Genomic DNA, 26,659 nt, shown 5'->3' with positions numbered 1-26,659 from the left:
TTAGCATGAGGAAACAACTCTTAAACAGTGTTAATAAGTCAGAATGCATGAAATATCGTTGACCCCCCCCACCTCCCCCCTTAATTGTTTTGCCAAGTGGGTGCATACTGAATCTGTATCAAACCGTTATTTTGTCACATTCTGATGTCAGAATCAATTGTGGCTGCTTCGCATTTTTTTGCATTGCACACTCTTAAAAGTAAATGTGCTTAATGGTTCTTCACAGCGATGCCATAGAAGAACCATTTTTGGTTCCTCAAAGAACAATTTAGTGACAGATTCTTAGAAGTAATATTTCTTTCATACCTTTATATAATGTAAAAAAATGTCCACTACGAATCCACCCTTTCCAACAACAAGAACCAGGTGCTAGTTCAGAGCTAGTGCTTTTCCTGGTTCATAGTTTGTTTGACTGGCGAGCCTTCTAAGAACCTGTTTGCCTTTCCATGCGCTAGAGAGCCATCGCAGAGCAAAGTCTTACATCACTGTCAGGGGACGTGGCAATCAAAAGGGCGGGGCATACGCGTCATGATGAAAATGAAAATATTTTTATTAAAAACACTTAAATAAAACTTAATTGTGATAAAACTATGATAGAAAATGAACACATACTAGGTTATTAATTAATTAAATACCTCTAAACGGGAATATCTGTGGGATGAAGTGAAACTAAATGGTTAATAAACACAAACTGAAGCAGATGTTGTAGAACGTCTGTCGAACGATGATAGATAGCGCGAAGATTGTAAAAACTAATTATTTCCCACTATTAATTACATTATCTGAAAGGAGTGTAACTACTGTAGCATGTAAATAATGCACATAAATAACGTGAGCAAGAGCGCTCAACAATTATATCTAATCAACAGGCACGTGAAACCTAGCTAGCAGGTTGCCTAAACAACAAAATCTCCAGGTACCTTACTATAAATTTGCAAGAACTATAGACTACTACAATAACAGGCTTAAATAAACCCAAAACATAAGTCCACTTACAGTTCTCATGGACACGCGTTTTATCAACTGGCTATCCTCCAGACAGTGACGGATCACGTCTTTCTATCTTTCGGGCGTGTGCATGCTCATGGTGTGAAGCGCGTCCACGCTATTCTCCGAGATGTTTTATCAACTGGCTAGTTATCCTCCAGACAGTGACGGACCATGTCTTTTTCTCATTTTGGCCGTGTGGCGCGTGGCCGCACGCGGTGTAAAGCGTGTCCACTCTATTCTCAGAGATGCACTTGATGGCCTTTTGTGCAGCTAATTAAAAAAAAAATTTGTACGACCTAGTTAAGGCCTGACTGTATACGTCTCATCTTTCCTTGCAACGTTAGCGTGTCAGTGCCAAACACACCCATCAATTATGTCGGATGTTGCATTATTATAAATGATAATGGCTTTATGTGCCTACATTGGCATTCAAACACGGCAAATCCAACGTTAATGTGCAGCTCGATGTAACTTATATAAACATTATTACACTATTAATGGTCATGAGTTTGCATACCTACACTGGCATCCAAACATGGCAAATCTAATGTGTACCTGCAGCTTGACGTAATTTATATAAACGGAGGTTGCAATTAAAAATAATGGAAAGTACATAACATATTTTATCATTAACACAGAAAAATGTTAGCCTTAGCATGTAGCTACACTCTTACATGTAGTATCATGTCACAGTACCCCAGATATGACATTTGCCAATATACAGTAGGCATTTACGGTTCTGAGACAGTGGGTCGGCTTATATTTTTGTGCACTGACTCTTGTATCAAGTCAGATCAGTTTTGCTAACACACTGTTACTGTCTCTGCACTGAAGCGAAATTGCAGTGTTGTTTGTACTGCCTAAGGAATCCTCCCCTCAGTCCAATTACACTTTCAGTATGTCTTAGTCTACTTGAACCTGAAAACAGTAATAGTCCCACTGTGGTCCTTCAACACACTGTATGTGCAGCAAAGCCATCTGTTGTGTGTGCGTGTGTGTACAACCAAGGCTTGCAAAAGCTATTGTGTTCAAGGCCTTGACGTCCCTGCTGCAGTTTTTCTCATTTTTGGTTCTATTAATCCTTAGTGCTGGTCCATATATGTTCCTAATGTAAAACATAATCATTTTACATGTTCAACTAAATGTAACCTCCACATCCAGCAACACAAATTATCTGACTTAATGTTTAATACCTTGCTCTGTAATGATGCAGCTTGTAACCCAGCAGGTGTTTTTTAGTGTTCTTGCCTTCTAATGCATCAATAGCGTGGCCTTCAATTATTGAACTGCTGGGCCCAGCTGAAAGTGAACAAGGATGTTTCATGACCCATCAAAGTCGATAGAAGTCAGCGGCACTAAAGAATAAATGTGCATCCATATGGGTTGCCTAAAGCAAGGTCTTACGCATTTTATTTTATGACCACTGTGTTTCTCACATATGAGGTCTATATGGGTGTTGAGTTTTCTCAGCAGGGTATATAGACTTATTAGAAGCCCAAGGCAAACACCAGGCCTCTTTTAACACTGTGTGCTAACACATCTGGAGACTGAATGTACTGAGACAACCTCCAGGTTGAGCATGAGATAACTTGAGAATCTTTATATTTATTTAAAAAAATTATCTTAGATTATGTTTTTCATTTTTAAACCAGTTTTATTGAAGTATTTGCATAGCAGAAATTAGCAAGGAATTTCCAGTTATGGCTAACTGTAAAATCTGGTGGTCCATAAGTTCTACTGGGCCACATGCCCCCATTACTTTTTCTATTACTTTTTTCTTGAAAGATGTGCCTACCTGTCCAAGAGAAACACTGCAACCATGCCATCCTCTTTTAGACCCTTTGCCTCCCGCTACTGATGTGTGGGTCGTCTTATAACTCACAGGCCCAGCAGGTAACCAGCGTTCGGATAGGGGCGGGTAAACAAATAGTCAATGCTGTCACGATTTAAAATGGATCAAAATTAAGTCACAACCTCAAAATTTGAATAAAAAAATGGAATTGTCGATGCTGGCACGCCCCCATGTCTCGTCTGTCTGCTTGCCAAGTGAAAAAAAAAACGCACGTGTTGAGTAGCAATGTAACTTACCAGATGTCTCCAAACCTTTGGACTCATGGCACAAAAGCACCAAGCAGCCACGAAAACAAAACAAATAGAGAAATTAAAGTCAAGATGGAAGACGAGGTGCTGGAGCTCAATGAATATAGATTATATAGAATATTTTATACCACGGGTCTGTTGAATGCTGCATTCTGATTGGCTGAGAAATGTTCTATGGGTGTTGATTATTTTTCTGTAAACCGCACACCTAATTTTTCAAATGTCTTAAAAATAGGCACCAGAGGAATGTTTGTGGTAACCGTGGTATAAGCGGAATAATTGACTCCGGTCCTTTTAATTATTTGAAAATAATGCACACCTGCGGTGTAACGGCACTCCGCTTCGCATTACCACCTTGGTGTGCATTATTTTCTTATAATTCAATGGCCCGTCGTCAATTATTCCTTACATACAACAGTAATAAAACGAAATGAAGTGAAAGCTTTTAATAAGTTCTTTCTGGTTCCCGAATCTGATTGGCTAAGAGCTATGCGATATTGTACTGATAACGGCACAGTAACCGCTTCACCTTTCGTATCATTCCGCCACCTAGTGAATGGAGGTCCTAAACAGGCTCATCTCTGAATGGAAAAACACAGACGCCCTGTTTTGAATCACTCTCCGTGTGTCTCATTAGTTCACTAGCTCATAAATCTGTCTGTGAATCCCCAATCGGAAGTTATTATTCCGTCAAAGATCAGCGCACTTGGATGTTACGTTAAAGTTAATGGAAGTAATGTCTTGTCACATCGTGTGGACGATTAACACTTGGAAAGAGGAATGTAAACACTAATTTTTTTTCTGGAGCTATATCTCTTATCAGAGCGCGAAAACACAGTGGAACTGCAGGTAAGCACCGCAGCTTTTAAATGTGGACATTGATCGTTTACTTTATCGTGACGTGACTATTAAAACATGTTATGAGATATCGCCACTGGTATATTTATAAGCAGCATGCAAAAACATCTCTCTGACACTTATAAAAAAACAGATTTATATAGTACTGACAAGAACGAAGTCTAATAATAATCGAGTGCTTGTATCGCGTTAAGATGAAATGGTAAACCAATAGTAACATTATAAGTATAGTTTTATTAACTTTTACCTCGCGCCAAAACAATAACAACACAAAAGACACTAAATATGAATAAGAAAACAAGTAATAGGCACCATCATGGCACCAAATACTGCTGATTTGATCTAATTTTTGACCATCAGGCCAACATGAGAGCCAGGGAATCCCTGTCAGAGATGTAGCCCAGAGAGGGCGGTGGTCAGCGGGGCGAGTGAACACTGACGTCCGCTCATGCTTTGGTTCTCTTATACGTACCGAATCTCACTAAGCAAACGTTCAAACAGGCGCTATCTTTACTAATCGACTGTAGATTTAAATATAATACATATATATTCTCGACTGAACTAATCTTAAAACTACACTTTGTGACCAAGAAATTGTAATATTTAAAAACGGCGAATCCGTCTATTGAGTTAATATGAAATTCAAAGCAGCCGAAAGTGTTACCTGTCATTCTGGCCGCCCTCAAATCCGTGGCGGAAGAAGTAGTTCTCAAACAAAGAGGCTTTTAAAATTACTCCGTTGTTGTTTTCTAGTTTTCGTTTTTTAAACGTGTGCCGTCGAACTGTTGTATAAAAGCAATATCGCTCTCGGAGTCGTGTGATATAGCTCTATATCATCACGGCTGTGATTGCCTCCGGCACTTGGCCTACGGCCTCGTGCCTCTGGCCTAATCACAGCCGTGATGATATAGAGCTATATCACACGACTCCGAGAGCGATATTGCTTAATTATATTAGAATATTATATTTTTATATTAAATTAGAATATAGATTGAATGAATGAATGACCGGCCTGGCTCTTGCTCCTTGGTAACTTCGCGCATGGCAAAAAAGAGGGTGACATCTAGTTGAGAAGACTAGTGATTAGATTAACGTTAATCTTATGTTCAATGTTTGCGAAAATAAATATGGGGAAAAATTGATTTGTGGCCTTTGAGAATCGATTTTGAATCGACCACGTAAAAAAAAAGATTTATCGAATGATCGTTTTTTTTTTGCCCAGCCCTAGTTATTAATATGACCATGCTGGTTTCCATTGTTCATAAGCGTATGTTGTTTTGATAAATAAATGTCAAACGATGAATATCTATCACGTGAAAAACACATTTATTAGTGTAAGAGCAATTTATTTCAACAAAAAGTGTTTCCAGACATTTAAGGTATCGACATTGTGTTCGAAAATTTGTAGCAATAAACTTTTTGATGCACTAAACTTTTTTGCAAAAAAGCTTTAGATGGAAACATGGCTGTTGATGCAGACATGCTGTTCAGTTGCCTTTGTTAGCTCTGTACAGGTTTGCAAAACTCCCTGAGCTCGAGCCTTTTTCTCTGTAATGAGCCAGAAGATTGTTTCTGCTAGGACATACCCATCTGCAACATCATCCCCCCAAGGAAAGAAACTTCAGCCAATTCCAAACACACTCTTTTGCATATTCCTAAAGGCCTTTAAATACCACTTACATTTTTTTAGGTTTGGAATTGGTGTTCATCTGGCAAGCATTTATTTTACTTGTTCTGTCCATGCAGTCTGCTTGTGTTTACCTGTGCAGCGCATAAACTCATGCCAAGCTCCATCCTTCTCTCTGTGCTGAATCCTGTTTTAAAACCTGACTGCGAGGCACAGAGGAAAGGAGCTTCCCAACAGGGATTTGGACCTGCGACCTAAATCCCTTTTACTGGTCCCAAGGGATTTCCCTAATGATTGGCCTATGTTTTCTGACACAGAAAAGCCAGTACCCAGAAGGCAAGGGCCAGGTCAGCAGCACAGCCTCCGGGACATCAATATTTTATCACGACTTCACCACTGGCACCTTCAAAGTTACCCAACATAGTCACTTATAGAGCAACTGCTCACCGAGTGCCCTAGACTCAATTATTTACAATACATTTTAACAGGATTTAACCTGCAGTGCATGTCTTGAGTTGGGGCCGAAGTTGAAGAATGACAATAGTAAAATTTTGATCAAATGATCACAAATTGGATTTTTAGAAGATTTTAGAACACTTGCGGTTCCTTTAATTTTAATTTTTCTGAATTATGCAATACAACTTTAGTATAAAACTTTACAGAGGGATCATTTAATATAGTTCCTCATGAGATTTCCTTCTCCCTCTCTTTTTTTATTCCTCTACCTTTCCCTCTGTGGTTTAAAGTACAATCACTTCCTCTCCTACCTGTGGCCAGGTCATCCTTTGTTTTACATTTCCAAAAGTCAAGTTAAAAATTAACTGAACTTTTTTGGCCCCTATAGACCGTTGAAGTTAGCTTGACAGCAGAGGCCAGACCTCTGTGTTATTTAAGTTTGAAGGACGATTTTGGAAGATGAATAGCAAAGGAACTATAACTCGGGCCTTCTGGAGAAAATTGTGTTTTATCAGCTTGACACATTATCAGTCTTCAAGTCTTATATTGAGTTTATCTATATGTTAATAAAGAGATTTGGGGCATGTGTTGTGCCAGATCTGAATCACATCCCTTTTGCAATTCTGTTGTTGGATGTAAACGTTTTTTAACTATTCACTGTCTTAAAATAATATCTTGTTGATGGATGTGCAGTAAGTTGATCTTAACACTTTCCCCGCCATTGACGAGTTAATTGGTCAATTAAGAGATAACGCTTCCCTGCCAATGATGAGTTATTACGGCAATGCGTAATGACGCTACACATTCTTACACAACTTATAAAACCTGGAAGTTTTCCTTAAGGGCAAACAGTTCAAACTCCGTGTATGTTTTGATCATCGCTCTGAATCTGATCTCGATCAAAAGTCCTTTACAAAAACGCAGTTATCTCAGCTTTTTGCTCAAAATTTGGTATCTTTGAAGAAACCTACCCATATTTGAGGGGTGATAAAAAGAGAACAAATAACGGTAGGATGAAACCTAGTTTTTTTTATTTAAAGGAGAACATTTTCTGGAAGGCATTAAACTTTATAAAATGTGGGTTTCACCTTTATAAAAAGCTGGGGCTGTACGTTTTTTAAAAGCGAAAGAGTTAATAATAAACTCGATTTTTTTCTAGATTTTTTTGCTTTGTGTGTTATCTTATAAACACACAAACGCTCAAATTAAACATTTCTTTGCTGTATATTCACATACAGTAGGGTGTTAAAAAAGTAAAACATACAAATAAATACCTTCACTGTAAAAATTAGCTGTAATTATGCAGCTGGTTGCCAGTAACTTACTGTAGAAGATAAAGACTGAAAATGTTTCATGTTTATTTAACTTTGGACAAACTTGCTAGTAAATAACATACATGTAAAATTACAGTAAGTTACTGGCAGCTAGTTGCCAGTAATACCCAGAAACACTGTAATTTCTACAGAAATTTTTTACAGTGTTGTTTTCCTTAAAGGCACAATATGTAATTTTCGCTGCTAGAGGTCACTAAAAGTTTTACCTTCAGTGATGACAGAAATCGATGAGGAATAACAAATCATGTTCATGGATGATGTATTAAAATAAAGTTTTATAACAGATACATTTTAATGTAACACTTTGTTTTAACTAGAAGCAACATGATAAGATTCTAGCGATTGGCAATTCAACTATCCATACTAAACGCGAAAAAGGGACATGACGCAATGGAATCAATCACAAAACACAGCCAATCAGAACAGTTTTTTCTGCTGTTTTTAAAATAAGAAACTAGGATTTAATTTTATTTATGTTTAAGAGATCCTGCAAGTTTCCTGCTATTGCTCAAGTGGAAAGGAAGTTTACTCTAAAAACTTGATACATCAGTTTCCATTTTATACAGTTTTTAATACTGTATACAGATTTCTGGATGTATTCTATTAAAGAGACTGAGAAATAATTATATATGATCACTATAACATTGCAAAAACAACAAATCTAATTCTGGCACGGTGGCCTAAGACTTTTGCACAGTACTGTGTATATTTCTACTTTTAAATGTCTAATTAGTCTCTACTCATCCATGTTTGATTATTAATATTCATAATATTCACCGTGGGTCTCTCGCTCACTTGCTCTGTGCAGCTTAGTCTCTCGCATACAGAGGTCTCTCGTGCCACAAAACAAAGGACTTCCCTTACATAACGCTGTTAATAGTTGTAAAGTTTTCTGAACTTTAAGCAAGCCAAGACAAAACTTGTGTTCTGCTTTTTCACTTTATCACTAACTTAAACTTATTATATTTTTAAAACTGTGGTAAGCATTTAGTTAAAAGCTAATTAGTGAGTAGCAAATGTGTATGTGCCAAAAACAATATAAACCTAAAGCTGAAAAGCATAAATACTGTTAAATAAAATGTTACCGTAAAATATAAAGAATCATTCCATGAAAAAGATTTTTGGTTATGCCGCCCACACCTAGTGTATACAGTAGTTACATAGGAGATGGTGTAAGCCTCATAGTGTGTCTTGATATAAGCCACATGAAAGTGGGGTGCTAGACTCTATTACTTCCACATACTTCTGCATGCGGCACGGCACAGATTGAATGGGGTATGACAATAAAGTGTCATGAGAGTACTGCGTCAAATCACTTTTGCAATACTTTGATGTCATTGGCCGATATGTCTATGCAGTGCCACATAAAGTCAAACAAACATATTCCAGCAAAAGCAGAAATTGAGGATAGCTTGAACATGACACCATTGACAATTGCCCCTTTGAACGGGTGTAATGCAAAATAAACTACAATTACTGCCTTAAATCTTTTAACCCCGCCATTCTGATTTTTCAGCTTGACACATGTATGATTTATCATGTTGTGAGTGGCACATTTGTTGCCATGTAGGTGTTTTATTGCCATCTGCTGTAAGATAAACAAAAAACCCCAAAGTATAGAGTGAATTCTCACTTTGACATTTGACTGCACACGCGCACCCAGACAGTGGGCAATTTTTTTCCCCCCGTACTGACAGCAGGAGTCTCACATCTTGCAGGTAGAGAGCGGTTTAATAAAGTAATAAAGCACAGTAGCAGGGAGCGTGTCACAGCTTGATACCCTCAGACGGTCATCTTCCCTGCCGCTCTGATTAAGGCCGGTAGGTTACACCAATAGGCAATCATCACCCTGAACATAACTCAGGGAGGCTCACTCCATTTCATCTGCTCGCTCTCTGTCCTCTTGCTCGGGGCTGAAGTATGGGTAGATATGAATAGTGTGTGTGCTGTTCGATGTCAGATCTACTCCATCTTAGCGGACTTGTTGGTAAATTGAGAGCGTGTTGGCATGAGCGAGGAAAATGTTTAATATTAGAACTCCGCAGAACTGAGTCTATAACAAACTGGCCTTGTGATAGATGGAAAAAAATGACTTTTCACCAACCAGTGAACTACAGACATCTGCCAAAAACACTTTGGCAACCACATTGCTGCATACTGTGATGATGTTCCTCAGATCTGCACCCTGGCTGTAAGCTAACATAACATAAAATATAGAAGTCTATAAATATCTTGTTTCTGTAGCTCGGCTGGTGAACTATTACGTTAGATGTGCAAATGTCATGGGTTCAAATACACACATACTGATTAAAAATGTATACATTTGATTGCAGTTTTTATAAATGTGACAGTGTCATTGAATGGCTCATGCTGCTATGAGCAGGGTTGTCAAGAGTGGTTTGCAGTTTAATTTGTAATGCAATTAGTGGTGTTTGCTATAGGTTACATCACAATTTTTTCCTGATACACAATTGTAGTGTTGAACGCATCTATATAAAGATTGTCCTAAAGGATTATTATGAACACCATACTGATACTGTGTTTGACCCCCTTTCGCCTTCAGAAATGCCTTAATTCTACATGGCATTGATTAAACAAGGTGCTGATAGCATTCTTTAGAAATGTTGGCCCATATTGATAGGATAGCATCTTGCGGTTGACGGAGATTTGTGAGATGCACATCCAGGGCACAAAGCTCCCATTCCTTCACATCCCAAAGATGCTCTATTGGGTTGAGATTTGGTGATTGTGGGGGCCATTTTAGTACAGTGAACTCATTGTCATGTTCAAGAAACCAATTTGAAATGATTCGAGATTTGTGACATGGTGCATTATCCTAGTAGCCATTAGAGGATGGGTACATGGTGGTCATAAAGGGATGGACATGGTCAGAAACAATGCTCAGGTAGGCCGTGGCATTTAAACGATGCCCAGTTGGCACCAAGTGGCCTAAAGTGTTCCAAGAAAACATCCCCCACACCATTACATCACCACCACCAGCCTGCACAGTGGTAACAAGGCATGATGGATCCATGTTCTCATTCTGTTTACGCCAAATTCTGACTCTACTATCTGAATGTCTCAACAGAAATCGAGACTCATCAGAACAGGCAAAATGTTTCCAGTCTTCAACTGTCCAATTTTGGTGAGCTTGTGCAAATTGTAGCCTCTTTTTCCTATTTGTAGTGGAGATGATTGGTACCCGGTGGGGTCTTCTGCTGTTGTAGCCCATCCGCCTCAAGATTGTGCGTGTTGTGGCTTCACAAGTGCTTTGCTGCATACCTCAGTTGTAACAAGTAGTTATTTTAGTAAAAGTTGCTCTTCTATCAGCTTGAATCAGTCGGCCCATTCTCCTCTGACCTCTAGCATCAACAAGCCATTTTTGCCCAAAGGACCGCCACATTCTTTTCCTTTTCACACTTTGTAAACCCTAGAAATGGTTGTGCATGAAAATCCCAGGAGCTGAGCAGATTGTGAAATACTCAGACCAGCACGTCTGGCACCAACAACCATGCCACGCTCAAAATTGCTTAAATCACCTTTTTTTCTCATTCTGACATTCAGTTTGGAGTTCAGGAGATTGTCTTGACCGGGACCACACCCCTAAATGCATTGTAGCAACTGCCATTTGATTGGTTGATTAGATAATTGCATTAATGAGAAATTGAACAGGTGTTCCTAATAATCCTTTAGGTGAGTGTTTATCTAAGGTGTTCAAATGGTTGAGCATCGCGTTAACGGTGCATTGGTTTGATCACACATACTAAGAAATTGTATAGCTAGAACTGCACTTTAAATAAAAGCATCTGGCAAATGCACAAATGTAAATGTAAGCACCAGAATATCCTGTGAAGGTGATTTTTTGACGTGTCTATGCATGAATGAAGGTTACTTCATCCTAATTGCTTTTGCTGTAACTCAGCGTGTTGTAATGGGTTTGTCCTCATTTCAAAAATCACGTGATGCGTGCCACCAGGTCTTGCATCAGAACGTTCCAGAATGGCCCACTGTGTCTTATCCCCCATTGTCCCCATTAATTAAGACTCATCATCAACCCATCAACCCCCTATCCCCAAAGGCAGCGATGTAGGGAGGGACAGACCAAATAATTAAAATGATCAATGAAGAAGAAGCTGTGGCCCATCTAAATATGAACTCAGCCTTCAGTAGACCGCAGGTCAGAAAAACATGTCAGCAACAAATATATAAGAATTAAAAAGTGTTTTATGTATCTTCTACATTGATTCACGTTATGGTGAAAGTGTGCCAGCTCTATGCAATTTAATTATTAACTTACCTGGTGTATGTTTTATTATTCTTTAAGCCAAGATTAATTCTTTTAATTAACTGGATTGGATTGCTGGTGCATGACATATAGGAGGATTCGCACACACACTTTCACTTATAAATATGTTGAAGACATCCATAGCTGTGCATTGTAGGGACAGATTTTATCCCCACACAGCTGAGCATATGCAGATGCCCTTGCAACCTGGCCCTGTCTATTGAGTGTCTAATTAGTTGCATTTCACGCTTGTGTGGTCACTTTGACGAGAAGGTGACTCGGAGTGACTGCAGGGTAATTGGGCTGGATGTAATGTCTGCAGTCTGGAAACTTCCTCTTGCCACCTTGGGTCTGCGCACGCCTGTTTGTGTATGGATGTTCTAACCCACCGTACAGTTAGGAAGATTTTCATTGCACACATTTACCCTTGAAGGGGAGACCTGTCCTTCCTGTTTATTGCTGGAAGAAATGCACCCATTGATTTTCATTAGGACCCTCTGTCCGTGGCTGGCATTGCAGATAATCTTTCCTCCTGTGCATGTGGAGCTCATTTCACCTCCAGCTGGAGTGGTTGCACTACATTGCCTTCTCTGGTGTTTTGCGTAAGACAGTTTACCATCAGTGTAAGGTCTGGTACACATTGCAGCTTGTTGTGGCCGAGAGCCACCCACTTAAGGCCTGGGTGTACTTCACTTTTTATTTTCTTCATTAGAATTGTATGCAAGTACTGTATTCGCACCGTCAGATTTTTGTAACTGCGCAAACTTTATATGCTCAGATCGTGCATGCCTGTACAGGAGTATGTAGTATGTAGGCAGAGCTGTGAAGATTACTTGGGAATTGTTATCAGTTACTGATTAGAAAGTACATGGCAAAATTTGTAGTCAGTAACCTAATGGGCCCTATTTTAACGATCTAAGCGCTTTGTCTAAAGCGCACAGCGAAACGACTAAATGGGCGTGTCCGAATCCTTTTTTGCTAATTTAACGACGGGAAAAATGGTTTATGCGCCGAGCGCATGGTCGAAAAGGGTTGGTCCTATTTTTTTAATGAGTAATGGGAGTATTTTGGGTGTAACGTACAATAAACCAATGAGAGTCTCCGCTCTCATCCCCTTTTAAAGCCTGTTGCGCTGGCGCTATGTCTAATTCCTATTTAGATGACGGACTTTGTAAACTGAGAACTAAGCGGAGAAAGAAGACCACCAGTTTAAGAATAATGTTAAAATTTTTTGTTGTTTTTCACTTGTATTGAAATTATTTTTTTATTAACACCTTTAAAACCCGTTTTCTTTTAGTTATGGAAGTAAAAAATCAGGCTTTTAATTGCTTTAAATGTATGGCTATCCAATATCATCAAAAAATAATTTACAAGTATGTAAGAAAATGTTTTTTACTCTAAAAATACTTTATTTGTAACAAACAGGAGATAAAGAATTTACAAACGGCTCTCCGCACGTTTCAGCATTTGGAGAGCGTCACAAGTTTTTTTTTAAGCATTACATAAAAATGTTTCTCATCTCACCATATCCACAGGTACAGAGTCATCATATACAATAAATCCGTGAGGTAGCATTTAAATAAAAACTTTTAAAAATAGATGCACTTGTTTAAAGCAAAGCATTTATTTACTTACCAGGCTGCAGGTGAAGCAGCTCTTTGCGCCTTCTAACGTCTCATAATTATTCCTCTTTTATGTCCAAGAGATTCAATAATAATATTTTACATTCAATCTTTTAATCTTTCATATTTAAAAACGTTTTTGTGCTGCTGCGCATCCATGTATGTGATAAGCAAACCCGCGTTGTCATCCCGTTTATAGGCGCATATTACTAATGCGCTCTTTAAATAACAAAAAAAAAATATTGCGCCATCGACTTTAGACTTTAGACCAGGTTTTTGTTGGTCAATGGCGTAGTCTATTTTAGTTGCCTCAAAATAGCAACGCGCCAACAATGTGCCTGAACACACCTCGTTTTCAGACCAGAATGCCCATGGGCGCAAAAGGGGCGCAAATGTATTTGCTATTTAAAGAACGTTGCGCTAAACGTGAAAATTATAATTGCGCAGGGTGGAAACTAGCAAAAGACACTTGCGTCGCACTTTGCACTACATTGCGCCGGGTGTAAGATAGAGCCCAATATCTTAGATTACACATTTTGTAAAACGTAATCAGAGTAGTTTTTGATTGCAATTTGATTATTTAAACTATGTTTATTTAATGTCACATATATTTAAGTAGGATAATATTTTATTATTTTGAAATACTAAGAGCAAGTAAATATATTTCAATCTTAACTCTTTCCCCACCATTGGCGAATTATCTCGTCAATTAAGAGAAAAAATTTGCATGAAAAAAATGTGTTCCTGATGAGTTTATGTGGTAATCTGTAATACCGCCATTATCCACTAGATGCCCACTTACCCAATTTATAAAAAAACTGAAGCAAAAAAATATTTACTAATTTTAAACTCTGTGCATGTTTTAATAATTGTTCTGAATCTGATCTCTTACAAAGTTTCTTCAAAGTTATTTCAGCTTTTTGCTTAAAAAAATTTTGTTTAAGAAAAATAACCATATTTAAGAGTTTATAAGCAAAGAAAAAATAAAGATAGATTTGTTTGTTTATTGTTTGTTTGAAAGCAGATGGTCTCACATATATTTGTAAGTTTATATTTTTTAGAAGAAAATTTTCCTGGAATGCACACAAATCATTTAAAAATACATAAAATAAAGTAAATAAAAAAAGCAAAATTCCAAAAAAAGGGTCATATGATCAAATCACCACTTGACGTTTTAATGATCATGAATAGATTCAATTACCTGTGTCTGTTATACATTAACATTGTTGTTGTGTAATATTTAAAAAATGTATAAAACACACTCTAAGTTTGTTAAAAGCAGAATAGATACCGTATAGGTATTGACAATTGTTTTGAAATGATCACAAAAGTCACTGCAAACTGGACATCTTTTCTGTAGTCAGACATCAGTGTAAACAACCGCTGAATTTATGCAGTGATGGGCAATACAGAAAGCAATGATCTGCCTCAAACAATACAGTTTTGCGTCTAATACAAGTTCATAAATATTGCAGGCACATTTATAATGTTTTGCTAATATATGCTGATGACAGAATATTACAGATGTGTGAGGTAAACTTAACCACAAGGTTGTTAAAAAGTCTAACCTTATCACCTGCTTGTGAAATACAAATCGTGTGTGTGGGCTTATTTTATGCATAAGATTCAGATCACCACAGTAACACCATGTTCTTCTATATAAAATCTAATGTAAACAATGGAGAATATATTAAAACTTCTCATATTTATTACTCTAATTGATTGACCTTTACAATGCTATACTGTATATAGTGTATGAAGATTAACACCGTTCTTGGACAATAGAATAAACATATAAAAACACATTAGGCTCGCCCCTGCGTATCAGTCATCTTATAAAACCTTTTGTAAGCTTATGAAAAGATTTTTAAAAGTAGAAAAAAATAAGAAAGGAATCTGTAACAAAAAGGGCATTTTCACATTAGCACTTTTGGTGCGCACCCGGGTTCGATTGACATCAGAGTTCGGTACATTTGGATGATGTGAACGCTGTCTTCCGAACTCGGGTGCGCACCCGCGAAACGTACTCGAGTCCACTTAAAAAGGGTGGTCTGGGGTCCGGTTCATGTAAACTCCAGATCGGTTCACTGCTGATGTGAACGCAATCGGAAGTGAACCGCTGTTAATTACGTATTATATGGAATGTCCCACCAAAACAGACGTGTGTGTTTGTGTGCGTGCACTTACCTTGACAACAAAATGCATAGAATGCTTGCTGGACTTTTGTTCTTATTTTTTTAAACCTTTGGTTTTGTTTTCAAAGAAATAATACAGAAACGCACTTGCGTCTGTCTGTCGCAAACATACTACAGTCGTTTCGTCTTCTCGTTTACAGCGGTTGCCAAGCAACACGAAAACGCGCTGGCTGCAGCTTGATGATGCAAGCGTATCGCGGTTCGGATGCAAAAATAATATGTGAACACAGTCCATGGGGGGCATGGGGAGGGGGGAGCAATCGAACTCGGGTTCGGACCAGGCAATCGCACCAAATGTGAAACAGCCCTAAAAAGTAATTTAACTACATACTACAAGTACTTGATTTTTGGAATCTGATTACGTAATCCAGATTGCATGTAATCCATTACTACTCAGTAGGGCGTCTTCACGGGTCCACTTAGATCCGAAAACTCAAGGTCCGATCGGGTTCGGGTCTAAAAGTTTTACATGTGCCCCGGACACGGGTCGGGTACAATAATAGCGGCATCGCGTAATTTAAACTGAATGTGTTTTTGCTGAATGGACCCGAGAAGGCCCGAACTCTCTCGTGTGTGTGCATCAATGTCCTTATCAAACCTCTCATCTGTTTGCCAAGACCGCTTGTGACATTGTGTGGCTCACGGTAGGTCAATTTTCGTTGAGACAGACATGTCAGTCATTTTAGCGGTTACGTTGGTGTCGTCGTCAGATAACAAAGGAAAACAAATGGAGCAGTATTACAGTTTGTCGCAATGTGCATGCACCGTGCGTCTATGTACTCTAACGAGTCAAATAACGTATACTTTGCAAAGCTGTCCATTCAACTACGCGGATTCGCTCGCTTATGCATAAATATACTTTTGCATAATATACTTTAAGAAACCATCTGACTGGTTCTTTCTGACTTTGAATTGTTTTGTTTTTATAGTACTTGATTTCTGCAGGAATATAAATCTGAAACTGGACAAAATCTAAAAATATTTTAGGATTTGCTGACATAAATTTGGCTACTGGTTCTTTCCTATGCATGTCTTAAGCAGACTTGCTGTAATAAACAGTAAACGCTGTATCTTTCGTCCAAAAATAAAGATGTGCTCAGCACCGTTGACAAGCTGGTCTTGGTGGCCCCGCCCAAATTGAAATGGCATTGGTCCAAAAACCTACTCTGCACTCCTTTCTGTGATATGGTCATATTCAGATGAAGAATGGCTTGGTTCAGCAGGGGTTATCGCTGTACAAGGTGTTTGAGAAGGAGAATTACATGCACTGCTCCAACACGTGTCCCATTCAACAGACACAAGGCCTTGTAAAAGGGTTACTATTATTATCCCCGCTAGGGCTTTAAACAAAGCCTTTTCTTGTTCTGACCTGCTCTTTAATTCCATTGTTTTATTATGCTGCAATCAGACAATGTGTCGGGAAACTTAAATGAGCAGATAAAATATGTTATAAGGTCAAATTAAATGTTTTTAAAATTTAGATTTTTTTTCTACTTTTTTTAAAGTTCTGATGATGAAAGTCAGTTTACTATTTGGTCTTTTTTTTCTTCTGATTTAATACCATTTCTGGATCTAAGCCACGACTCGCTTGATATTAGACTACAGTCTCAACAGTCGTTTATGAGTTATACTTATTCCTGTCACACATTTTAAGTTGTATTTTAATAAACTGGCGGTGTAGACTACATTCTCCAAGCTCACAGAGTTCCAGACTTAACAATTCATTAGATAAATTACTTTCTGACCATCTGGGATTTTTGTATGGAGATAAAAGTTTAGGATCGCAATTTCGGTAGTTTTACAGCACATCATGAGTGTATATTAGTATAGTTTGTTGTTTGCTTAAAGCATCTGATGGAGCGTTTGGACCTGGAAGTTGTGGCATATGATGTAGGATAACAATCAGTGGCGGCCGAAGACTTATTATTCGAGTGTGAACGATGCGAAGTTCGTCACAACATGTGTGTAGCCCATCATGTGTGTGGTTCGTAATTTCCAAATATGTGTTCGGCGCGTCGAATGAACCTATGTGCATCACATGTCTTGTCAAAATAAGTGCCTGCTGCAGATGTGTCTAAAGGGTTTACGATAAAAGATATAATCTCATGCGTAATCAGAGTTTAGTGTTAAGGGAGTGTCTTGTATGTATTTTGTGAACGTGAGCGTCTCTTTTATCATAAACTGTTTTGACGCGTGTGCAGCAGGAACTTATTTTGACAAAACATGTGATACACATGGTTCACATGATGCAACAAACATATTTTGAAAACACGAGCAACACACATTACACTCTGAACACTTATTTTGAATTTGCGCCCCTCGGAAGAGCAGTCACGAGCCGCCACTGATAACAATATATTTATAAAATAATTTTAAAAAATCGCAGTAGTTTGGTCATCATCATCATCATCTAGCTTGATTGTTTAATGCCAGCAATGTCAAGAATGCACACATACATGCATTGGTTATAATCGAGTTTGCATTGCTTAAACCACTTCAAAGTTGTACTTGAGATGTTTCAGCTCTAATTGTAATTTCTTCTTCCATTTGTAGGCGGAGCCAGAAGGATTCTCTCATTTCCATTTGTATGTATGTGCCGCCTTCCTGGTCCGGTGGAGGAAAGAGATACTAGAGGAGAAGGATTTCCAGGTAAAGATTGTTTGTGTCATTTTATGTGCGGCCCCAGAGCTGCAGTAAGGGTCGTCCTTGCATGAGCCCCCTCCTTCCTCATTAACTCACGAGGTCTGGGGGTCAGCGTGCCTGCATTAGTGTGATGACAACAGCAGCTGCTGTAAGGTGACATTGTGGCGTACCTTTGAGACTTCTCCATTTCCTGTCCTCAAACGCATTTACTCGTTCCATGCGATAGAGAGCTAAAGTGTTTAGCTACGGAGGCTTGGAAAGGGCAGACAGACGAAGTATGTCGCCAAAAGTACAATATGATTTTAGTTATATAGTAAGTACCTCAGCTGTTGTTGCTTGACTAGATATTGTCTTTTCCTTCAATCGCTTGCCTTGTAACTGTTCATGAATTTTAAATCAAAATTCACTCTGTTCACTTATGGAATAGTTCAGCCAAAAATATCTCTCATTTACTCTCCCTCATGTCATTCCAGATATTCTTCAGTATGATGTCATAACTTGCTGCATCTCTTGATTGACTTTACTCTTGCAGCTGACATTGTCTTGCTCACACAGTAGCAGTAACCAAAGACAATACTTGTAAGCTGTACTACTAGGTATTGGAGTTGGGCAAAAAAAAATTTACCTGCGATTCTCATGCGTGTCTCATCAGTAAAGCCTGTTCAGGGATTAGTAGTAAATCTTCACCTGATTTCAGATGGAGCGCCATTTACTACACAGAGCCGAATTTCATTGAGAAGATCGCATACAATATCGGAAGCGATTATTTTTTACGATTATGAACATGGTTTTGCGATCTTCTCAGTGAAATTTGGCACTGATGAGACACGCATGAGAACCGGAGAATTTTTGCCAGCTCTACTAGGTATGTACAGTAGCAGTTTTATATCCTGCTCATAGTTAGTGGCAGGTTTGTATGTCGTTCAAACGTTACAGTCTAATTTTTAATGCTACATGTTATAATTGAGTTCAGTATTAGGTCATTCCAATTTAAATTCCTACTTGTATATTAAAATACGAGTGCCCACTTTATCCATAGGGAAATGTTTGATTATAGGGATTTTTTTCCTTGTCAGTTGGAATTAGGACATATTACACAAGTAAAATCAGTTGTGGATGCGGTTTCAGATTTGAATTCAGAAACTTGACTCACAACACATTGGTGCATATTTTATGACTTTTTTGATTTGTATGAATTCATAAAAGGAAATCGTATAAAAATTTACAATTATTAAAAAACAAACAATAATCTAATCCCAACCCCAGCATCACGGGGCGAAAGCAGATCATAAAAAAAAAACTTACGAATGTGGTGTACGAATAAGCCACCTCGTAAAATATGTACGAAGTTCCATAAGATGATGGATGTCCAAGTAAAACAACTTCTTTTATCATGATTTGATTGGACGTTTTAGCCTTTGATTATTATTGAATAGTTCACAGTAAGACCAGAAAGTGTATTAATGGAAAACACCACCCTTTTTTCAATATTTTACTATGTTCTTACCTTAACTTAGACAAATTAATACATACCTATCTTTATTCAATGCATGACTTAATCTTTGTACAGCGCGTCGTGAATGTGTTAGCATGTAGCCTAGCCCCATTCATTCCTTAGGATCCAAACAGGGATGAATTTAGAAGCCACCAAACACTTCCATGTTTTCCCTGTTTAAAGACTCTTACATGAGTAGTTACACGAGTAATAGTGATGCACGGGTCGTCTCGTAACCCACGGGTAACCCGCGGGTGTGGGCGGGTAAAGAAATTGTAATTTTATTGCGAGGCGGGTCATTAAAAACAAAATAAAAAAACGTGTATGTTGCATCTAATTCCCTGTAGCATATATTAAATATTTGGGAATATATATATTTTATATTTTATTATTTTCTTTGATAAGGTTAATTTACGTAGGCCTACGTGGCAACGTAACTTGATATCCCCAAACCTTCGGCCTCACGTCACGGAAGCGCCAAGTAGCTCCCGCTGCCAGCCACAAAAACAAAACAAACGGAGAATAAAAAGATGAAAGACGATCTGCGGGAGAAATTAAGGTAGGGAATTTGTGAAAAGATAATACAAACGCTGCTTTGTAAATGTTGAAAATGTTTATCATTGTCCTATCTCAATATTAATATGACCATGCTGGTTTCAATGGTTCATTTGCGTATGTTGTTGCCAGTTTACAGGGTGATGTAATCTAATGGCTGTTTCTAAGGACATTTAGGCTGAATTTTTGATTTACATTACAAATGCCTAGTATGTCTATTTTAATGGTCGCGGGTGCGGGGCGGTGCTAGTTGTAAAAATAGATACAGTGGTGCGGTTGGGCCTAATATTTCATAAAACCAGGACCTGCGGGTTGGAAAAAACATTGACCCGTGCACCACTAACGAGTAAGTATGGTGGCACAAAATAAAACGTGACGTTTTTTTTAAGTGGATAAAAATGAGAACTATATTGTATGGCGGAAGAGCACTTACTTTGCCGCACAGTAACATCATCACTCCTAACTTCGGAAAATTGAGCAAGAGTGGGGAAGTTCACAGGAGTGATGATGGGTGGTTTCTAAATTCATCCCTGTTTGGATCCTAAGGAATGAATGAGGCTAGGCTAAATGCTAACACATTCACAACGCAATGTGCAAAAATGAAGTGCATGCATTAAAAAAAAGATAGGTATGTAATAATTTGTCTAAGTTGAGATAAGAACATAGTAAAACTGTGGTGTTTACCTTTAAAATCAGTGTTGTCAAATTGGAATTTCTTTTACTAATACTATTAAAAACGTATAGCGTTTCTTTATCACCACTTTTTTACTGTTTCCCTTCTTTTTTTCCCCCAACTGCAGCTGTTTTCATCTACACATCTTTGATGTTCTTGCTGTCTTGTTTCTAAATCTTTGCCATCCTTTAACTGTGCATCATCTTGCAGAATGAATAGGCTGCTCAGTGTGTCTGTGTGTGTGTGTTGTTGAATATGCAGCAAGTCGGTGGTGTGTATCAGCAGTGTGTTGTGGGGCGGTTGATTTATTGTGTTTACAGTGCTCAGTGATTCAGGATTATCCCCTGCACCAGTGCTGCAGCACTCGGCCGCTGTTTGGCATTCAGACAACAGCCTGAGGCCTCTCTGTCTTTACCCTGCTGTACCGTGTGTGTGTCACAGAAAGATGAGTTCTCCTATTCTGGCTCCCTGTTTCTCTATTCTTTTCTGCCCCTCTTTGCTGATTTGTTTTTCAAACACATGACTGCTGACATTATGCCTATGCCTATTATGCTGTGCATGACGTGATGGAGATAAAAACACAAAGGTGGACTGGTGTGGTAAATATCTGTCTTAGTGAGAGGATTTTGGTGTTACACAAATTCCAGTGTGACGATCCCCCACATTTCTTTGTTCCTTTGTTGTTCTAGCAAGTGTCCCTCCAGGTGTAGTTCATATTATATACTTACATTTCCTCTGTTCTAGCTGTCTTAAGTCTATATTGGCAGTTTTCTTGTTTGAAAATAAAATAAATGAAATTTCATCTGTGAAGTGACTAATTTGAGAAGCTACACACATATATCACTTTTTCATGTGACACCCAACATACTATAAATAATAGGAAATTCTGGCATTAAAGTGTGAATAAACTTTGATAATGAGAGAGAAAAATTGTATTGCTATTTTTATTCAGTAAGCCTATTTATTTATTTCATTCTCAGTATTTTATAAGAACTTTAATGCAGTTATCCTCACTGTTATAATAGATATCTGGCAGTGAGATATTGTGTGCCTAAAAAGCTTAAAATGATTGAAATTTTTGAAAATAAGCACATTTTCCAGCTCCCCTAGAGTTAAACATTTGATTTTTACTGTTTTGGAATCCATTCAGCCGATCTCCGCGTCTGGCGGAAAAATAACACTTTTAGCATAGCTTAGCACAATCCATTGAATCTGATTAGACCATTAGCGCTCAAAAATAACCAACGAGTTTCGATATTTTTCCTATTTAAAACTTGACTCTTCTGTAGTTACATCGTGTACTAAGACTGACTGAAAATTAAAAGTCACGATTTTCTACGCCAATATGGCTAGGAACTATACTCTCATTCCTGTGTAATAATCAAGGACTTTTCTGCAATACTATGGCTGCAGCAGGCGCAATGATAATACGCAGTGTCCAAAAATAATCCCCATGGTTACTTTTAATAGCAAGGGACGATTTTCGGGCACTGCGTAATATCATTGTGCCAGCTGCAGGCATGGTACAACAGCAAAGTCCTTGATTATTACGCCAGAATGAGAGTATAGTTCCTAGCCATATCTGCCTAGAAAATCACAACTTTTAATTTTCAGTTCGTCTTAGTACACGATGTAACTACAAAAGAGTCAAGTTTTAAATATCGAGTCTCTGGTTAGTTTTGAGCGCTAATGGTCTAATCAGATTCAATAGATTATGCTAAGCTATGCTAAAAGTGCTAGCGCCAGACGCGGATATCGGCTGAATGGATTCCAAAACAGTAAAAATTAAATGTTTATCTCTAGGGGAGCTGGAAAATGAGCCTATTTTAAAAAAAAGTGGAGTGTAAGTGTAATTTGCTACTGTCTGTAAGTAACCTGTAGTATAATAGTAGTTCTGCTACTCTGCCCTACAAAGCGAAAGCGCAGTAACTACGCATTTGGTCAAAAGTGAGTTAAGGGTTAAAATGGGCTTTGTGAGATCTGTTGTGTTTGTGACAAAGTCTCCTGGTTAAATTTTGTCCCATTTCAGAGAAATGTGTGTGCCAAAATTGCAGTAACATGTTTGACTGGCTGGTGTAAAAAACTTTAAAGCCATTTTTCTCAGTTTCAGTGTTTGCGTAGATACTGCACTTAGCCTGTAGGTTAAATGCTTTGAAATATCAGTAGCTTCCATTTTTGTGAGATACTTGTAAAGTAGCTTTCTTGGCACAGCTTTTATGTTTGTAGTAAGGCAGTGTCACACGATTGCATCTTGGTAACACATCACATCAGTTTAATGAATGAAGATTGGCACATCCGTATCTTTAATGCGCATAACCTAGTGTCAACGATGGATTAAAGATAATTTTGGAGGCCATTTTTGAAAACATGTCCGTAGAGCAAAGTGGGTATAATTCCAGAGTAAGTGTAAAAAGGTCTGTGATTTGATTTTTTCGATTTGATTTGAATTTGATTCTTCTTCTAAAGATCATTTGTATTCAGCTGCAGAGATTGAGATTGAAGGAAAGACCTTATATTAAAAATTAAATACGTCTCCAGTCGGAGGAGAGGGAGTTATGGATCTATCAAACTGTGAAAATTAGTCTTGTCTTTGGGGACTATGGCCTTTTATAACAGAAGATTGCATGAGTAAGATATATCTCTTAAAGACGGCCTCTGCCTGGCCATCAATCTGACTGTCTCCTTTAGCCCTTTGTATTATGTATATCTTTCTCTTCATCAGAAAAAGGCAGTTTTATTTCAGAATTTCTTCTGATTAGGACTGCTTTTCAAAGAAATACTGGAGTACCTTAAACCTCATCATTTCTCAGCTGTTGGAGACTTGCAGGTCTTGATGAGAATTCTAGCCGGGAAAACTTCGAGATAGATTGCAGGGTGGGAACAGACTCAGTTTTAGGCGATTTTTCAAGTAGATTAGTGAGCAAACAATCATAGAGCAGTGAACCGTTCCCTGTATTTGCACAGGGTCAGACCGCATGAAATAGACTCTGACTGAGACAGAATAAGTCGTGGTTTGAAATGAAGGGTTTATTGATGAATGTAACAGTTAAAGAAATGTAAATACATACATATATATATATATATATGAAGAGTTTGGTTCTAAAACGCAATAAATCCATTTTGACAAATTTTGGTAAAAACGTGTTTTCTATACCAAGAAAGTGACAAGATGAAAACCACTATTTTCTGTTACAAACTTTCACATAGCATCTTTAGGTTATAAAAACATAAAAAATTCAAATCCATATATTGATTTTCAAAGATTTATTTTAAAAACGAATAATTTTTTCCACAAAATGCAATAAATCCATGACAAGTTTTTTTCAAAATGCTATCTATAAAATCTATTCAATCAATGTATAAATGTGCATTCATCTTTGCCATGATATATTTATTTAGTTGACTAGTGGTATACACTGATAAAAAATAAACATTACTGACATTAATCGAAACACTTACTTTGTCATATTAAGATCACTGTCATTGCTGCGGTTATACTTGACGCCGTCGCTTAAGTGATCCGCTGTAAAATGTTTTGATACTGCTCGATATTCGTTGACTTTGAGTAAAATAATGTAAAGTTTTTCATAAGATCCCCTGGGGTCAATTTGTTAGAATCACATAAACTTCATAGATGCTGTCGGAAGAACAAGCACCCGTCTCCCGAGTCCCTTTCGCGCAAGTTATTGGATGTTGATGACTTAAAATCTTTCCCGTCACAGAAAACAACCACAGGTTTATCAATGCCATTAAAGTATTATTTTGCTTTTGTTTGTTTGTTGATCACGAAGTACAAAGTGGATGAGGAAAACTAGGATTCCGTGTACTCATCGCGTCGCCATGTTTGTTTACATTACGAGGAATGGTGCGCTGTAATATCTGGAGCGGATTTATTGCGTTCTGGAGAAAAGGAGGAATGGCGTACAGTCTTGTTCAAAATAATAGCAGTACAATGTGACTAACCAGAATAATCAAGGTTTTTAGTATATTTTTTATTGCTACGTGGCAAACAAGTTACCAGTAGGTTCAGTAGATTCTCAGAAAACAAATGAGACCCAGCATTCATGATATGCACGCTCTTAAGGCTGTGCAATTGGGCAATTAGTTGAAAGGGGCGTGTTCAAAAAAACAGCAGTGTGGCATTCAATCACTGAGGTCATCATTTTGTGAAGAAACAGGTGTGAATCAGGTGGCCCCTATTTAAGGATGAAGCCCACACTTGTTGAACATGCATTTGAAAGCTGAGAAAATGGGTCGTTCAAGACATTGTTCAGAAGAACAGTTTGATTAAAACTTTGATTAAAAAGTTGATTGGAGAGGGGAAAACCTATAAAGAGGTGCAAAAAATGATAGGCTGTTCAGCTAAAATGATCTCCAACGCCTTAAAATGGAGAGCAAAACCAGAGAGACATGGAAGAAAACGGAAGACAACCATCAAAATGGATAGAAGAATAACCAGAATGGCAAAGGCTCAGCCAATGATCACCTCCAGGATGATCAAAGACAGTCTGGAGTTACCTGTAAGTACTGTGACAGTTAGAAGACGTCTGTGTGAAGCTAATCTATTTTCAAGAATCCCCCGCAAAGTCCTTCTGTTAAAAAAAAGGCATGTGCAGAAGAGGTTACAATTTGCCAAAGAACACATCAACTGGCCTAAAGAGAAATGGAGGAACATTTTGTGGACTGATGAGAGTAAAATTGTTCTTTTTGGGTCCAAGGGCCACAGGCAGTTTGTGAGACGACCCCCAAACTCTGAATTCGAGCCACAGTGCACAGTGAAGACAGTGAAGCATGGAGGTGCAAGCATCATGATATGGGCATGTTTCTCCTACTATGGTGTTGGGCCTATTTATCGCATACCAGGGATCATGGATCAGGTTGCATATGTTAAAATACTTGAAGAGGTCATGTTGCCCTATGCTGAAGAGGACATGCCCTTGAAATGGTTGTTTCAACAAGACAATGACCCAAAACACACTAATAAACGGGCAAAGTCTTGGTTCCAAACCAACAAAATTAATGTTATGGAGTGGCCAGCCCAATCTCCAGACCTTAATCCAATTGAGAACTTGTGGGGTGATATCAAAAATGCTGTAAAACCAAGAAATGTGAATGAATTGTGGAATGTTGTTAAAGAATCATGGAGTGGAATAACAGCTGAGAGGTGCCACAAGTTGGTTGACTCCATGCCACACAGATGTCAAGTAGTTTTAAAAAACTGTGGTCATACAACTAAATATTAGTTTAGTGATTCACAGGATTGCTAAATCCCAGAAAAAATTTTTTGTACAAAATAGTTTTGAGTTTGTACAGTCAAAGGTAGACACTGCTATTTTTTTGAACACACCCCCCTCAACTAATTGCCCAATTGCACAGCCTTAAGAGCGTGCATATCATAAATACTGGGTCTTGTTTGTTTTCTGAGAATCTACTGAACCTACTGGTAACTTGTTTGCCATGTAGCAATAAAAAATATACTAAAAACCTTGATTATTCTGGTTAGTCACATTGTACTGCTATTATTTTGAACAAGACTGTATATCGCGTTTTGGGAAAAAAGGGGAAAACGATGACAGAATATTGTGGATATTGGATTTTGCGTAAAATTAAGAATTTACTTTTAAATACTGACCTGATATAATACTGATTTTGGCAGTAACTCATTTTTTTCAAAAATGCCGTTTATCTTGTTATATAAACGTTATATAATTGTTTTGTTTGCTTTTGAGGACGGGCAACTGTCGAAATAGTGTATATATATATATATATATATATATATATATATACACTATTTCGACAGTTGCCCGTCCTCAAAAGCAAACAAAA

At 37.9% G+C, this 26,659-nt stretch overlaps 1 protein-coding gene across 3 annotated transcripts in view; it reads left to right on the top strand.

The window, feature by feature from the left end:
- Positions 1-26,659, top strand: part of tbc1d22a (TBC1 domain family, member 22a) — a 175,712-nt gene that overhangs the window by 128,303 nt on the left and 20,750 nt on the right. For all 3 annotated transcript variants that reach the window (XM_055191480.2, XM_055191478.2, XM_055191479.2), the window contains one exon: positions 18,021-18,116. In XM_055191480.2, the coding sequence (XP_055047455.2) occupies positions 18,021-18,116 (96 nt within the window). The remainder of the gene's footprint in view (positions 1-18,020; positions 18,117-26,659) is intronic.

This window comes from Misgurnus anguillicaudatus, chromosome 1 (assembly GCF_027580225.2).
Source record: "Misgurnus anguillicaudatus chromosome 1, ASM2758022v2, whole genome shotgun sequence".
In the NCBI taxonomy this organism is placed as follows: domain Eukaryota; kingdom Metazoa; phylum Chordata; class Actinopteri; order Cypriniformes; family Cobitidae; genus Misgurnus; species Misgurnus anguillicaudatus.
The sequence above is the reverse complement of the archived record's forward strand: the minus strand, read 5'-3'. Positions and strand labels throughout refer to the sequence as shown.